The 16,198-nt window shown below is 41.9% G+C and overlaps 1 protein-coding gene across 3 annotated transcripts in view; it reads left to right on the forward strand.

Moving 5' to 3' along the window:
* FGF14 (fibroblast growth factor 14) overlaps positions 1–16,198 on the forward strand; it is a 1,331,526-nt gene that overhangs the window by 1,279,016 nt on the left and 36,312 nt on the right. For all 3 annotated transcript variants that reach the window (XM_086934367.1, XM_086934366.1, XM_086934368.1), the window contains exon 4: positions 12,834–13,032. In XM_086934367.1, coding sequence (XP_086790493.1) covers positions 12,834–13,032 — 199 coding nt within the window. The remainder of the gene's footprint in view (positions 1–12,833; positions 13,033–16,198) is intronic.

Raw genomic sequence — 16,198 nt, forward strand, 5'->3', positions numbered from 1 at the left:
TCTGGACTCAGGACCTCATCAGACCCTAAAATATTTGTAGGTAGTCCTTGGTTTTTCCAGGCACACCTCTCAAAGCACTCCTAACGGGGGCCAGACCTGACTCTAAGGCTGACTATATAAGTGCTTACAATAAAACTCAGTCATATTGACACCAATTACTAAGCATCAAGGGTCTTATTTAGGAGATCCCTGCATCACTTTTGCCCCACGCAATGTGGTACTGCATGATGCAGGGCTCTCAATCACATTGATGAAGCCAGGTAAAGCAACCCTGATTGGCTTTGAGTGGCCTCATAAATCATGAGTAATGCAATGCAGTGCAAAACACTGACATGCCTTGCTGAGCAACCAGGAGGCATTCCATGGACATTGCTGTCGGTTTTCCCATCCAAAACCCATGAAATTTGACGCTGCTCCGGATTTACAAAATCATGTAAACCGGGGAAGCAGCTAATCCTTATGCCTCTCAAGGTGAAGCATAACAAGAAGAAATATTTTTTTTCCTCCTAGTTTTTTTTTTCCTCTTTCTATCTGTGCTGCAGAATAGAAAGAGGAAAATGCCTCTTAGGATTATTGTTGTGCAGGAAGGTGGCCCTTCCTGCACAAAAATCATCCTATATGCAACAGGGGCATAATGATTCGTACATTGATGCTAGGTTGCCAAAACAGCATCAGCGCGGAGAAAGGACCTGAAGGCACCGTATTGCATACATATTGTGCATTCCTTATTATTCTTAAAGTGAGGTTAGAGTTCTTTCACATGTAGATTAAATTTTCCCTTTCCGAGCCATCCTGAAATTGCAGAAATAATGAATTGATAAAGAAGGAATATTTCCATTTGCACTGCCCACAAATGTATTTTAATAGTTAAGCGTTTATGAGCCATTTTTACAGTGAGTCAGACATGGAAAAAGATTACAGTGGGAGTTTTGTCCTATCCCTTTGTTGTGGCTGACAGTAATTTCCCGCTCCCCAGCTCAGACTAAATTAGCCTCCTCTTTAACCTTTCAATGGAGCCTTGATGCTGTGTTTCTGATGTCATAATCTGTTGCCAAGGTGATTGTAATCAAAATGATGATTCCGCTTTCCGAGTTCACAGCTTGAACTGTCAAGTAGGATACACATTTGAAGTCGGAATTGCTTCCTTAAGGCATTAGTCATTGGTGCTAGGCAAATAATACTTCAGGGACATCTTTAGGATTTTGGGGGCAAGACAAACATATTTTGGGGGCCCCTGTTTGGAACAGCTTTGAATTTATGATCCAATTTCAGCTCCTTAATGCCCCCTTTGGTGAGGTCACTGACAGTGCTCAGGCACACTGGTCCACATTCTAAATGTCTTTACATCTAATATTCAGGGCTAGTGAGTTGTGTTTTCAACATTGTAACACAGCAGCACTGCAAATAATCTCTGTGACACCTTACTATTTCTCATATTTGAGGTCCTCTTTTGATCTAAAAGAACCTTTTATATGGATGCTGCATGAAGCTTAAATACAAAATGTCTCTGCAAAATATCTGTAATGGACTCACACATCACCCACATTAAAAATACAATAAATAAATACAATATTTTGAACAATGTGTCTAAGAATTATTCTAAGTCCCCAAGTCAAGAATTCCAACGTACAGTACAACGTATAGTACAACCTACAGACAAGAAACTCTGAAGTTCATTTGTCTATTAAAACTTGATGCGTGCAAAGCTATGACTAAATTTGGCCCAAGGGGCCTCATTTAATGAAAAGTGTTGCATTGCTGTGGAAAAACAGCGATGCAACACGTTTGATTGCGCCATCATTGATGTGCCGTATTTACGCTATGGTGTCCATGTCTCAAGAATTGCACAGATACGTCAGGAATCCTGGCGTATCTGCCGGCGCAGTAATGACACATTGCTGGAGTGTTTCGGTAAACTAATGCAACTTTCATTACACATGGGCGAGTCCTACATGAAAAGATTTGCGTCACTTCTTACACCTGCTTGAGGCAGGTGTAAGGATTGTGATGGAGTCAAGTTGTAGGAGGGGTGCAGTAAAATCTCAGATTTCACTGCGCCACTTCTACAATGCTTTTTTTGAGTGGGAACGCCCAGCCTGCGTACATTATACCTGATGTAGGTCTAATGTAGCTCAGAACTTTACAAAGTGAAGCATCTGCCTAGATGCGTCGCTTTGTAAATAGGGCGTAGTGTGTTACATTGTTTACACTTCCGCAGTGTCACAAAAACGTGACACAATGACAGCGCAAGCCCTCATAAATAAGGGCCTTTGTTTACAAGTATAAAAGTGGCCTTTTTTGCTTAAAAATTAAAAACCTGTGTAATCAGAATGGCAGAATACAGTCTAACTTCAAAGTGTGGATAAGCTACGTGTACATTTTCTGACAGTTAGCCATCTATGTGTTGGCTTATTACCTGAGTCACTGTAAAAGAGTATGACTATGTATGATAAAAGACATATCTTGGACTCAATAGTCTGCAATCAAAAACTATGTCTGGTGGCAGAGTGGATTGATACATTCAATGCAGGGATCTGTTTTTTACCTGCCTGCGTTCTGACTTCCATCTTTCCAAGGTTGGTAAACTAACTACCTTTAAAATGCGTAACAATAAACATCTGTTGTCCAGTGCCAAGATGCTCTTGAGGGTGAACATGTGATTTAGGTATTACTTTGAATCAGAGTAATCTTACTGTGTTATGAGATGTCACACTGTGGCTTGATTGGCTAGAGTTATATAACAAAACTTCCTGCCTAAACTGGCAGGCATACAGTTGTCCCGGCTAGTAGCAGGCTACACTTTTATGTCATGCAAAACCTTGGATTGGATGCTTTGCACCAAAAATAGGGAAGCTAATGTTCAATCATCAACTGTATGACACCACTAGAATCCTGAGCTATCTACATTTAATTTCCTCTGCCTTCATGTTTTTCCTCCAGAAATTAAATAACTTTGGTGACTAAATAATACTGGAAATCACTTAACGCAAGTATGGGCTTAACATTACCATCCCCTGGATCTCATAACTCAGATTTTCGAGTTTTCAGAATGGCTTGCTGATAGTTAAACAAACACATACTTTTTCAACAGTATATAATCACCTACTGCACCTAGAACAGAATTTAGGTTATCTGGACTTCTATCTGGCCCCCAGTACCACATGACTTATTAGAGTCATCCTAGATGACCTGCCAATGGAGATTGATTTTAATGATCTCAGGGCACTTATTTCCCTAGATTGATTGGTTGCCCAGAACTTCCTAATGCAAGCCCTGGCCCGAACACGATCCAGAATTTCCCACTGGAAGTGTCTCTAGTTCCATTTCAGTCATCTTCTCTGTCACAGCATTGGAGACAATTGCAAGAGAGAAGTGCAGCTCTCTGTTTTATAATCTCAACCCACCCTCTATATCTAGTTTAATCAGTAAAACAACCACACAATCCACTCCACCCCACTTCCTACTCTGCTCAGACACTGAATCCTTAGCACACAAGAATACAACTACATCCTGATTAGAATGTGTGTAGAATAATACGATGTAGCAACAGCATCCTGGTCCTTCCAAGAATCACTTCCTCATCTCCGCAGACGTCAGACAGGTGGCACACGTTCAACCACAGGGCCAGCAAAAAGTCAGCCATTTTGTGGAGAAATGTATCTTTAACCTCATACCATATTACCTTAAATAGTCCATCGAATTCCACCCATATGTGCTCTATTCAGATCACAAACCCGACACAGCTTCAACCTCTCCAAATCCACAGGTCTTTCCATTGGAATGTATTCCATATCAACCCAACATCTTCCACCCCTGACTTCTTTCAAAATAGGATCCCAAACCACCCTCAACTCAATTAGTCCCTTCATTTTTACCAAATATGATCTCTTCCTAGGCTCTAACAACAAAGCTCATTGGGGCACATGCATCAAGCATTTTTATCTTCGCAAACGGGCCAATTCCCAGAATCAGCCCATTTGCAAACGCAAAAAATCCTTTTCAGATGCAGCACACCCTATTTTGCAATTTGGTAGCCTGTTACCGAATCACAAAATGGGTCTGAGATTCGCTACTAGGAGGAGCGTGTTTAGGGCATCCCTTTCTAATACCGAATCGCACCGGTATGTAAGAAAGTTTTGTGACTGAAATGTGGTCGCAAAACATTCGAATTTTACCACTCACTTTAAGTACTTGGTAAGCCATTTGCACATGGGAAGGGGTCCCTTTTGGTAATGTTTTTTACAGCGTTTTTACGACAGCAGTGGTCCCACGGGCCACTGTCTACTCTTAAAAAATGAATAGGACACTTTTTTTTATTTAAAAGCAATCACAGACATGGTGGTCTGCTGACCCCGGCAGGCCACCATCCCTGTTATTTTTGCACTTCCTAGGGGGCCGCAAATTGCAACCTACCTCATTAATATTCATGAGGTAGTTGATTTACAATACCCTAGGAATAGCAAAAAGTGTTTAACACACTTTTGTGCATGCTGTTTTGCGTTTTCCTACTTGTGAATTGCAAGGATTCGCAATCAGGAGATCGCAAAACTGTTTCTTCTTGCATCTAGCCCACTGAGACATTAATTCTCATTTTGTAATATCTAACCCACGACCCTTTGTCTCAAATTATTTTAAAATCCTCCACTTAGTTCTTATGTACTGATTCATGTTATCTTTGTACGGATCACCTTTCCGAGGGGCACAGCAAATAAATCAATATGAGTGCAAATGCCTTTATCGATGGTACTCACTGATCAGCCCAAGAATGGTGAAAGGTTGGGTTCACAAGACAGGAATGCAGAGGGATTCGAGATCTCAATTGAATCCCGCTACTGAGGTTTTTTGTATCTTGCTTTATATTTTCTTCAGATTATGTGATTATGTGTCAAGAAATCACTACCTAGACTGTGAAGCTGCTAATGAACCTGTTTCCAATATCCATGTATTATTAAAAGATGCTACTCAAACATTCATGATAAAAACTGCACACAATTCGCCACCATGGATAATTCTTGTAGGATCATTGCTATCGTGGCCGCGTATTAATTATCTTGAAAAGATTAAGGCGCCTACAGTACACACAAACAGCACGATGTACACACAGAGAATTGAGTTGATGACATCATGCAATGTGAGAATATAATTACTACCTAATTATGAAAGGAATTGTGAATATAATGGATTTTTAATTGAATGTAATGGAGCCTTCATTTCTGTCCAAAGGTTTGCTTGATTAAGAATGCCTGGGTCATTGTGAATGAAGTCTTATTTACTAATATGCAGCTTTTGTACACTCAGTCATGGTTTCTGTTTATTAGAAACTAACATTTATTTCCCCCCAAAATTTATTTTCTTTCAATCGAATTCCTTCTTCTGTAGGAAAAGTTTAAAAATAAAACATGCAATGGATGTATGTAAACTATTACAAATTAAACTCACTACTTATACATTATCCAGATTATTGAAAAGGAGCTGTAGCGCGAAATCTGCATTTGCAAAAGCAGCTATGGTCTGCAATAGAATGGCGTTTTATAAACCGTGAGGGAGCTTCATAAAAGTTGAAAAAGACATGAAGAACAGCCGGTGCAAAATAAAGAATGTACAGCTCAGGAATACTGAATGCGAGGTTTTGAAGAAGGGTAATAAAAGAAGACTTTGGGGGTAAATATTTCGGGTTAGGAGGAGTCTGTTCTTAGGCAAGGCAATATTTTTTGCTCATCTTGGGCACCACATGCAGGGGTGGCCATATTTCCACTACAAACATCACTTTCAAATATAGTTCCAGTGCTATGTCAAAGTGCAGCAAATGTCACTTCACAATGGGGAGCAATGCAGAGCATTGGAAAGTTCAGTTGTGTTGGGAGTGGAGTACCATGTAAAAAATGTAGGTTGTGTTATCACTCAACTCACCGTTGCGGAGGCCGCAGCTGATCTTTTATGCCCAGTTCTGTAGATCTTTCATCTAAAAAAAACAAGCATTAGCAAAACCGATAGGTTTAGTGTTTGCTGCCAGCCATTTGGTTTTGTCAATCCTTGTTTTGTTTTGACATTTCTTTTTGGTAAATTGTTATTGTTGGGGAAGGAGCCAGGGCCTTGCCAATATAGAAAAAAGTTTTGGCTAAGAGCAAACATATTTGATGGTCTTAAAAAGTCAGAGTCCACTGCACAGTCCCTGAAATGAACTACTTTGTGTGAGGATGTGCTCCCTGTGAAAGAGCAGAATGCCATCATTCACACTAGCCAAGGGGGCTGACCCAGTGCCCCATGCTGTAGTGGGGCCAAATAAAAATGTGAATCCCATTACAACAGACCCATGGATGAAGAGGGCTGACTGAAAGCACATATAAGTAATGATATTACGTGTACACAGATTTATTAAAAATAAATAGTCTTTGCTAAGGCAAGACTTAATGAAGACACACATGAGACACCTCTGATTGGCTAGTGAAATTGTGAATGAACTAAAGCATGTCTTACAAAGAGAGATTAAAAACGCAAATCTGTATAAATTGAAGGCGAGGGATTATGGAGAAAAGAAGGTGAGACGTTCAGATTTCTATAGGGAATAAAGATAGCACTCGAGTAAGCATCTTTGAGAAGAGGACCACCCCGAGACCTGGCAGGGTATACTCAGACATGAGTCCCTTTCTCACTGCACCATCAGGATTCAAGCAAGCCGGGCCGAAGACGGCTGAAATGCCAGAAACCGGTCCCCGTTAGCTTGTCTCCTTTCTGGTGAAGAATTGGCTTGGTAGTTTAGTCGGCCCTGTTCCCATGATGCACTGGGCCAGGGACAGACTGATTTGCATATAGCCAGGTTCTGAGCTGGGATGGTGCAGTGAGATAAATAACGGTGATGGATCAAGCCCTGATCTTTGGACTGGGTAAGAGTGGTCTGCTTAATTCAGACACTCTGTTCATCACCACCCCCTTTTCTGAATCACCCCGAGACCTGGTCACATTCTGAAAGTAAAAGCAGTTGAAAGTCAAGAGCTAGAAATATTCTTATTTTTTTTATATATATTTTATTTCGCAACTCGGTACAGAGAAAAAATACAAATTAAATAATACAAAGCAAGCAAAAAAAGGAATAGAAAAGTAAGCATGAAGAGACAGATGAGAGCTAAAAACATTCTATTTTCACAAGAGAGCAATAAATGCATAGAAGAACTTTCCCTCCAGAAATCACAGTAACAAAAACAATAAATGAATTTGATATGGTAGGCAGCCAACACATACAGACGTTGATTAGAAAGTCAATCTGAAGCTGGTGACAAAGTTGAGAATTCATTGTAAGGAAATGCAGGAAAATTATTCTAAGGTTGGGTTGTGAGTTCTTGCAATACCTTATATCACATTATATACATTGTATAATATTATGTGCAACATTATAAACTCTTCCTTAACAACCCTGACATGTCATACAAAATAATCATTTTTAACTTGAAATTCCAACTTAATATCATCCCAGAATATTGTGCTATCAGAATATAGTGGATGTCGGATTAGCAAGTCTATACTTACCTTTATGCACTTATCTTGTAGATATTTTTGTCCTCGATAGTTTGGCCATGGTTTTTTTTAGCACTATGTTTCAGTTATCAATATTTCAACATATAACCTTCTACTTGATCCCGATTTTATTTTACATTTGTCTTCTTTCAGCCACATCCCTGTGCAGCTCATTGGGTGGGACACAATGGCGATATAAATGATAATATATTATTGTTAGAAACTGGGTCTCTAGTTGGCAGAGGTTTGCACCCTGTCCAAGTAAGGACCACATTCCTAGTCATTGAAAGCTCGTTAAGCACTTTAAATTAACCCGTACTCACCCTCTGGTAGGTTGGCACAGAGCAGGCGGGCTTAGCTTAAAAGGCAAACTCTAAAGTATTTGCGCAACACACACACACACACACACACACAGTAAAACAGTGAAAATACCACAAAAAGACTTCACACAGGTTTAGGAATATAGAGAATACTTTTATGAAACAACCAAGACCAAAATGACAAAAATCCAAAAAGTGGCTCAAGAGTTATGAATTTTTAAATAATAAACAAAAATAGTGCTTAGACATTAATAGCACTAAAAGGGTACTTGAGGACCCTTTAGACCGAGGTAAATCCAAAGTTCAGGTTGACCGTGATTTAGGGCAGGCTGGCTACAGGACTCAGACAGGTCCTGCTAACAAAGTACATTGGATGGAGTAAAGCGTCGACATCGAGGACTTGAGGCGAGTAGTCGAGGAGGCACAGAGTCGTTGACGATCTAGTGGATGGAGGCAAGCATTGGCGCAGATCCGTGCCATTGATTGAAGCTTCGTCGACGAACCCCTGTATGATGCAGGCACTGCATCATCATTGAGCTGCATTGTCTGTCAGTCATCAAGCCGTGCCAGCTGTAGAATCGCTGTCATCGAGTGGTCGCTGCATTGGTGTTGACGGCGATGCGTCAGTTCCGATCAGGACAAAGTCACCACTGAGTCAACATTGATGTAGGAAAAGCTGCAAGAACCCACATCTGGGGCCTAGGACTGGAGGAGCCACCTCAGGCAAGCGTAGGAGTCAATGATGGCAGAGTCCAGCAGCACCAGGAGGATTGTCGGAAGTAATTTGTGTCCTTGAGACTCCAGCAGACAGGAGGCAAACCGGCAAGCCCTTAGAGTCACTCTGGGTTCAAGAGAGATAGGTCCAGTCCTTGCCCTCAACAGGGCAGAGATCAGCAGGCAGCAGGGGCAGCTCAGCACAGAAGTGAAGCAGTTCCTTAGAACAGTCAAACATGCAGAGGGACAATCCTTGTAGCAAAGCAGTCCTTACTCCTTCCAGAGTTCTTTAAAGGTCCATTAATATACTGATTTGCTAGGGTCAGAGCCCCAGTACTTATACCCAAATGTGCCTTTGAAGTGGGGGTGACTTCAAAGCAGCTCCTTGTTTGAACAGATCATCTTTCATCCCAGTCCTGTCTGCCAGGCCATCTGTGGGGGGTAATCAGTTCTTTATGTGGGGACAGGACACAGCCAATTCAGATGAAAGTGTGAGCTCCCTCTCCCTCTCTCACCCAGGAAGGCTATCAGAATGCAGATAAATGCAGATGAGTCCTCTGTCACACCCACCCTTCCTGTGTTTGTGACTCCCTAGAAGGAATGCACAAAGTGCAGCTGTTACCAAGCCCAGACGTGTATTGGAGACAGGCTGCAGGCACACAGAGCTTAGTTAACAGCATTACCATTCCAAAGATATGAAACATGGCTTAGCTATTCCTTTCTAATCAGGAATTACAGCTTTAAAGTGTTTTAAGGGATTCCCAATGCTTGCATATGAGAGCAGTAGGATTCACAGTAGTGAGAAACAAGTTTAGTTGTTTGCCACTACCATAGCATGTAAAACTTTTACTTACACAGAACCTTGCCCTTAGGGCTACCTTGGGCCTACCTTAGGGGTGACCTATGTGTAATAAAAGGGGAGCTTATGGCTTGGCAAGTAGTTTTAAATGTGAAGTTGAAGTGACAGTAAACTGCACACATAGGCCCTGCAATGGCAGTCCTGAGACAGGTTTGAGAGGCTACTTGCGTGGATGGCTCAATTGGGGCTGCAGGCCCACTAATAGCATTTATATTACAGGCCCTGGGTATATGGTATACCGCTTTTCAAGGGACCTATATGTAAACTAAATACACCACTCAGGTATATACCAATATCACCATGCTTAGGGGAGAAGCACATGCACTTTAGCACTGGTTAGGAGTGGTAAGGTGCTCAGAGTCCCAAGGCCAACACAATTGATACAACAAAAAGTGGAGTTAAGCAGGCCAAAATCTGGGGGAACAATTATCAAAATTACCTCCTAAGGCTTCATGTTAAACACCTGGGTCAGGGAGGATATAGGGATGTATGTATCTGCATATGTGTGTATGTTTGTGTGCTTAAACATGCATGTGTGTGTGCTTGACCACTCATAAATTGGTGTGCAAATGCACACATGTGTGGGTTTACACATGTGTGCGTGTCCTGGCACACATGTGAGGGTATGCAAACACAAATCTGTGCATGTATGTGTGTGTGTGTGTGTGTGTATGTAAGACCATGCACTTCATAATTTAACACCAATGCAGCCTTTCATCCTTTGGTTATTGATACCATCAAACTGGGTAATTGCAGCACATACTATTTAAAGTGCTTATAAATCACCCAAACTGTGATTTAACATTTGATTTAAAAGCAAGTGCTTACATCTTTGTGAATGTGTTCCAATGGCTGTATGTCAATGCTTTAAAAAAATCAACATAATGCAATTATTAGCACGTCTCTCCACCTTACATCTTTTTGCATATTGCAATTTTTCTTTCCCTGTTTTCAATCTTGTTTCAGCCTCAAATTACATTAAAGTGCAGTTTCCTTCTGAGAACTATGCATTCCAGGAACCCAATCATGTAAAACACAAATACAATCAGTGTTTTCCAGCTGAGCCCTAAAATAAACATACTTGGTTGACCTACATGCAGTTTCTTTTTCTCCCTCTGACAGTAAAGAAACTCTGAGAAGGATTGACAGGATAAATATTCTCTCAATTCCACTGTTACAAAAAGTCTTTTGTAACTTAAAAACTTGAATTATTCTCACCTTCTCACCTGCTGTTCTCTTGCGACCACCCATTAAATTTCAACACACAGGGGTCTATTTGCAAGCCCATATCGCCACCACAACATCACTTACAGTGACGTTGAGATGGCAATAGAGACTTTGTCTTATTTACAAAGCAGCGTTTATCCACTTAACGTATAACGCTGACTTGTAAATAAGGCATCATTTCAAGCTGTACTCAGCATGAATGTGGAGGGCACACCCAATGATTTTGACACAGCCCCCATTGATTTTGACACAGCCCCCTATTTACAAGGGTGGCGTAAATAGGAGGCAGCGCCAAAATTAAGACCAGGGTAGACCGGGTCTTACCCGGCTGCAATGAGGAGAAATGCTTTATTTCTCCTCGTTTTTGGTGTTTCCATGTGTGCTGCCTTGTGCAGCACACATAGAAACAGAAAAGTGGCATTGATGTGCATGTACAGGAAGGTGACCCTTCCTGCACATAAACAATCCAAAAAAATAACCTTTTGAAACTTCTGTGGGTGCTGCATTAAGCAGCACACAAAGAAGTTTCAAAACGCCATGAATGATTATTTATGTGCAAGAAGGGAGACCTACCTGCAGATAAACAATCATTTCCCCCAACGCAGGCACCCTTGCACTATGGTGCAAGAGTGCCTGCGTTGGCGCTAGGCAGCTCAACTCAGTGCCAGTACTAGGAGAACTGCAGGTGTGCGCCACATTCTTGAGAATATGGCGTATCCCTGCATTTTTAGACTGGAGAAGCGTGGCGTTAGCAATGTTTGCTTAATGCCACATTTCTCCATTCTGTTGTAAATGTGCCCCACCATGTCCATGGTTTCTCCTCTCTCGACGCAATGTACTCTACACTCTTTGATAGCCACAGACGCACCTGACTGAAGAGCCCCATCTAGTGTGACACCAGTCTTGAGTTGCTTGTGTTCCAGGTCAGAGAGGACCTGGTTTGGCAGTTTAGGCTGGAATGTTCCTATTGGAGAAGGACTAAGGCTGATTTGCATATAGATGGGTTTAACCTGAGGAGGCATGGTGGGCAAACAAACAGTAGGCTGGAATGTGGCCCGTCTTAAACTAGTTCATGAGATTATTTCAAGCATTTCACCCTTCAATGTTTGTTTAATTCAGTGTGATGCCCTAGGCACAACAGGTATGTTCAGACATGGATTCATTACTCACTGTGCCAACGGAACCAAGATGCACTTGACTGAAGAGCCCCAACTAGAGCAAAACCAGTTTTGGGTTCCTTTTATTCCAAATCAGAGAGGACCTGATTTGACAGTTTGGGCAGGCCTGTTGTTATTGGAGTAGGACAAAGACTCATTTTCATATGGATGGGTCTAATCTGAGATGGCATGGTGGGCAAAACAACAGTAGTCTGGGATACCGCGCTGAGTAGTTACCAGTGGCTGAGACCGATTGAAGCATTACACCCATTAATTGTTTTCTTCAGTGTGATGTTTTCCGTGAAACGGGAGCCAGGATGTGGGTACCATGCTCACTGTGCCAATAGAAACAAACTACACTGGAATGAAGAGCCCTAACTAGGCCGAAATTGGTCTTGAGTTGCTTGTGTTCAACTTCAGGGATGGCCGGGTTTCGTTATTCAGGTTGGACAGTTTCCATTCAAAGCAGGACCAGAGCTAATTTTCATATAGGTAGATCTAATCTGAGGTGGCAATGCAGGCAAAAACAATCATACTAGGATTCAGCACTGAGTAATTACCACTAGCTGAGATTAATTCAAGTATTCCATTGCTTGATTTTTTGCTAATTTCAGTTACAAAATATTTAGGCATAGGAGTTTGTACTTGAAATGGTATCAGAGTGCTATTTTTGTGTACATCTGCCCTGTGTCTGTTAAGTATCTTAATGCACTGTTCATGGGCCATAGACCTGATCCATGCTATTTAAAAATGTAAAAATAAACACATAAAATTATCATTCTTGGAAATCTTGTTGACAGGGCTGTGTGAAAGGAAGCAAGCTTATACCTGAAAGAAGAAAAATACAGTGATACAAGCCAAAGAGGTTGAACTGTTGGGGTGAACTCTAGTAGAGGGAGAATAGTGTTCTGCCTTTTTAAATATTGAAGTCTTGCAAATTGAGGCGAAAGAGCTCTGATAGAGACACCCAATAACATTATTTCAATGTCTCCTGGTGTTGGGCACTCAACTGCCAAAACTAACAATTCACTTTTTCTCCCACAGGAACTTTTTACAATGGAGTGCAAGTTCAAGGAGTCTGTTTTTGAGAACTATTATGTCATCTACTCATCAATGTTGTACAGACAACAGGAATCTGGACGGGCATGGTTCCTTGGGCTCAACAAAGAAGGGCAAGTCATGAAAGGAAACAGAGTCAAGAAAACAAAACCAGCAGCTCATTTTCTACCCAAGCCATTGGAAGGTAAGATTTGTGTGGCATTGGTTGTGTCTTATCAACTCAAACTTTGAAAGTGTTTTGTAATTGGGAGTCAGGCATTAGTAAGCCTGGGCGTAGTTCGCGGAGCGAAGTGAAAAAAAAACTCTGCCATGCTATGTGGAGCACCAAGAGCAGCGGAGTGCGTTAGATAAATGCCGTTTGAGGTGATTTTCAGTACCAGGTGCCTGTCCGCACTGTGCAATCATGGTGAACAGCACCATGCACAGCACATGCAGGCGCTGCTTCCTTTGTGCCACTCGAGTCGATTTTTACTGCAGCAGCAGCTTTCTCAACGCGTACAGACAGCTTCTCAACGTGAGCAGTCGTGAGCATACACGACCACTAGCAATGAGAAATTGGCACGCCTGCGTTGAGAAATCCCTCCGAGTAGTTGATTTTCCACGCTTGCGCTCGCCAACTTGATGTTGACGAACGAGGAAAAATCTCACCGGGAGGTGGATTTTGCTCACTCGTGCTCATCAATTTGACTTTGACAAATGCATGCGTGGAAAAAAACTCCGCTCCGCAATGCGAAACGGAGTTTTTTGAAACACCACCAGCTTCGCATAACGCGGAGTGCAGAAAACTCTGCAAACTCCGCGAGCGGAGCGGAGTCACTATATATGATATTTGCTCTTAACTATACATGCTATTTTCTTACTCTAAAATTGCATGGCCTAGCATTGTGTCTCCTCTTCAGCTTTCTTTACAAGTTAAGGGCTAAACAAGAGTTTGTATAGGCATTCGAATATGGAGCTGAGGGATAATTATCACACCCGCAGACTTTTCAACTGATAAATTCCGCCAGGTGAAACCTGCAAAACTATATCAGGGAAAAAGGCTGGGGAAAAGTAAAACATGCAGAATTGGTGTATTAAAAACCGAGTTGAAAACTCAGAATAGAAGGTATTTACCACATTCAGTAAATACATCACTCTGGGGTAATAATATTACCATGTGAGGTAATGTATTGCACCCTATTCCGTCCAACTTCCAATGCGGCTTTGGGGTTCGTGCACATGGTCAGTGTCCAAGTGTCCTTGTCTCAGTGTACATGTCCTCGTCCCTCTGCTCGTCTGGGAGACCCTGTCCCAATATCGGAGTCTGCATATTTGTGTCCCCTTGTTACACCACTTTGTCCAGGTCCCTGCATCCATTTTAGTGTGTCTGTTTCCATCACTCCTTTTTTCCCATGTTCACGTCCTCCTGTGTAGGTCTGCTTTATTTGTTTTGTGTCCCCCAGCCCATGTCTCTGTTTCCTTGCCTCGTGTCCAGGTAGCAATGTCTATCTGTAGTGTGTTTGTCCTTGTGTCTGTTGCCAGGAGTCTGTTTTCCAGTGTTCCTGTTTTTCAGTGTCCAGCATTCACGTTCCTGTCAGGAGACTAGCTGGGTGGGATTGGGACAAGATTGGACAACTGCAGTATAATATAAAATAAGGCTCCCGGTTTTCCATTTTTGTAGATTTGTACAGATAAATTCAGAGAGAAAACAATGTGTTTTCTGTCTGCGTTTCTTTTAAAAGTGGATAAATACAGAAAATTGGGCTTATTTTAGGGTACTCTATGCTGTATTTCATGAATTATAGGCCAACACCTGAGCAGATGGACAGCATTGGAAATCAAAAAAACAGGATGCAATTTCATTAAATAATGCCATGTGTCAACATACATTTGTGGTATAATGCTAATATTTACCAATGAATGATTTGTTTTATAATGGAAAAAGTTAGACATTGAAACATTGAACATTTTCTTAAATACCCATCTTCTCTGCTCAAAACAATCTGTACACTCACTATCTACATCAGTACAGAAATGGCTCCTGACGGCAATTGACACTTGCCTACCTCTGACCAACATAAAACGTAAGGGCCATCGACCCCCCGCCCCATGGTTCACGGAACTATTAAAAAAAGAAAAACCTGAGTGTAAAGCTTTTGAAAGCAGATGGAGAAAAAGCTATACATCTGAAGCGAAAAAAGCTTACAAAAATAAACTAAATAAGTATGACAGCCTTTGCAGTAAAGCTCGAGCCGAACATGCATGCTCCACTTTCTCAGATGCCCTAAATCGTTCCAAAACCCTATTTTAGATGGTGAAAGAACTTGCGGGATCTAAAACATTAGCCATGCCACCGGACTTAAATAAGCAGCAATGTGAAACATTGGCTACTTTTTTCATACAAAAACTGGACAATATTTATCAAGGAATTTCAGCGGCCCAGAATAACTGTCCTTACTCTGCAGCAATTCCATTGTGCTCTGCCACTCACAATAATATTTGCAACTATGACACAGGAGTCCTTCAGAACTCCAAAGGTGATCTGGATAGCTGGCCCAGATTGAACACCGAGGCTCTAATCAAACTACTCAATGTTATTAAATATGGGTCCCCGATAGATCCCCTGCCTTGCACTATACTTATTTAACAACAAGGGGTGGTGATGGACAGAGTTTCTGAATTAAGCAGAATACTCTCACCCAGTCAAGAGATCAGGGCTAGATCCAACACTGTTTTTTAGCTCACTGCACCATCCCAGTTCAGAACCTGGCTATATGCAAATTAGTCTGTTCCTGTCCCAGTGCATGATGGGAACAGGGCAAACCAAACTACCAAGCCAATTCTTACACTGGGAAGGAAACAAGCTTCCGGGGACCGGTTTCTGGCATTTCAGCCGTCGTCGGCCCGGCTTGCTTGAATCCTGATGGTGCAATGAGCAAGGGACTCACATCTGAGTATACCCTTCCACGCTTAGGGTTGACAAAATATTTAACAACAAGGAGTGGTGATGGACAGAGTTTCTGAATTAAGCAGAATACTCTCACCCAGTCAAGAGATCAGGGCTAGATCCAACACCGTTTTTTAGCTCACTGCACCATCCCAGTTCAGAACCTGGCTATATGCAAAATAGTTTGTTACTGTCCCAGTGCATGATGGGAACAGGGCAAACCAAACTACCAAGCCAATTCTTACACTGGGAAGGAAACAAGCTTCCGGGGACCGGTTTCTGGCATTTCAGCCGTCGTCGGCCCGGCTTGCTTGAATCCTGATGGTGCAATGAGCAAGGGACTCACATCTGAGTATACCCTTCCACGCTTAGGGTGGACAAAATATTTAACAACAAGGGGTGGTGATGGACAGAGTTTCTGAAT

The sequence above is a fragment of the Lissotriton vulgaris genome, chromosome 8 (assembly GCF_964263255.1).
Source record: "Lissotriton vulgaris chromosome 8, aLisVul1.2, whole genome shotgun sequence".
NCBI classification, from domain to species: domain Eukaryota; kingdom Metazoa; phylum Chordata; class Amphibia; order Caudata; family Salamandridae; genus Lissotriton; species Lissotriton vulgaris.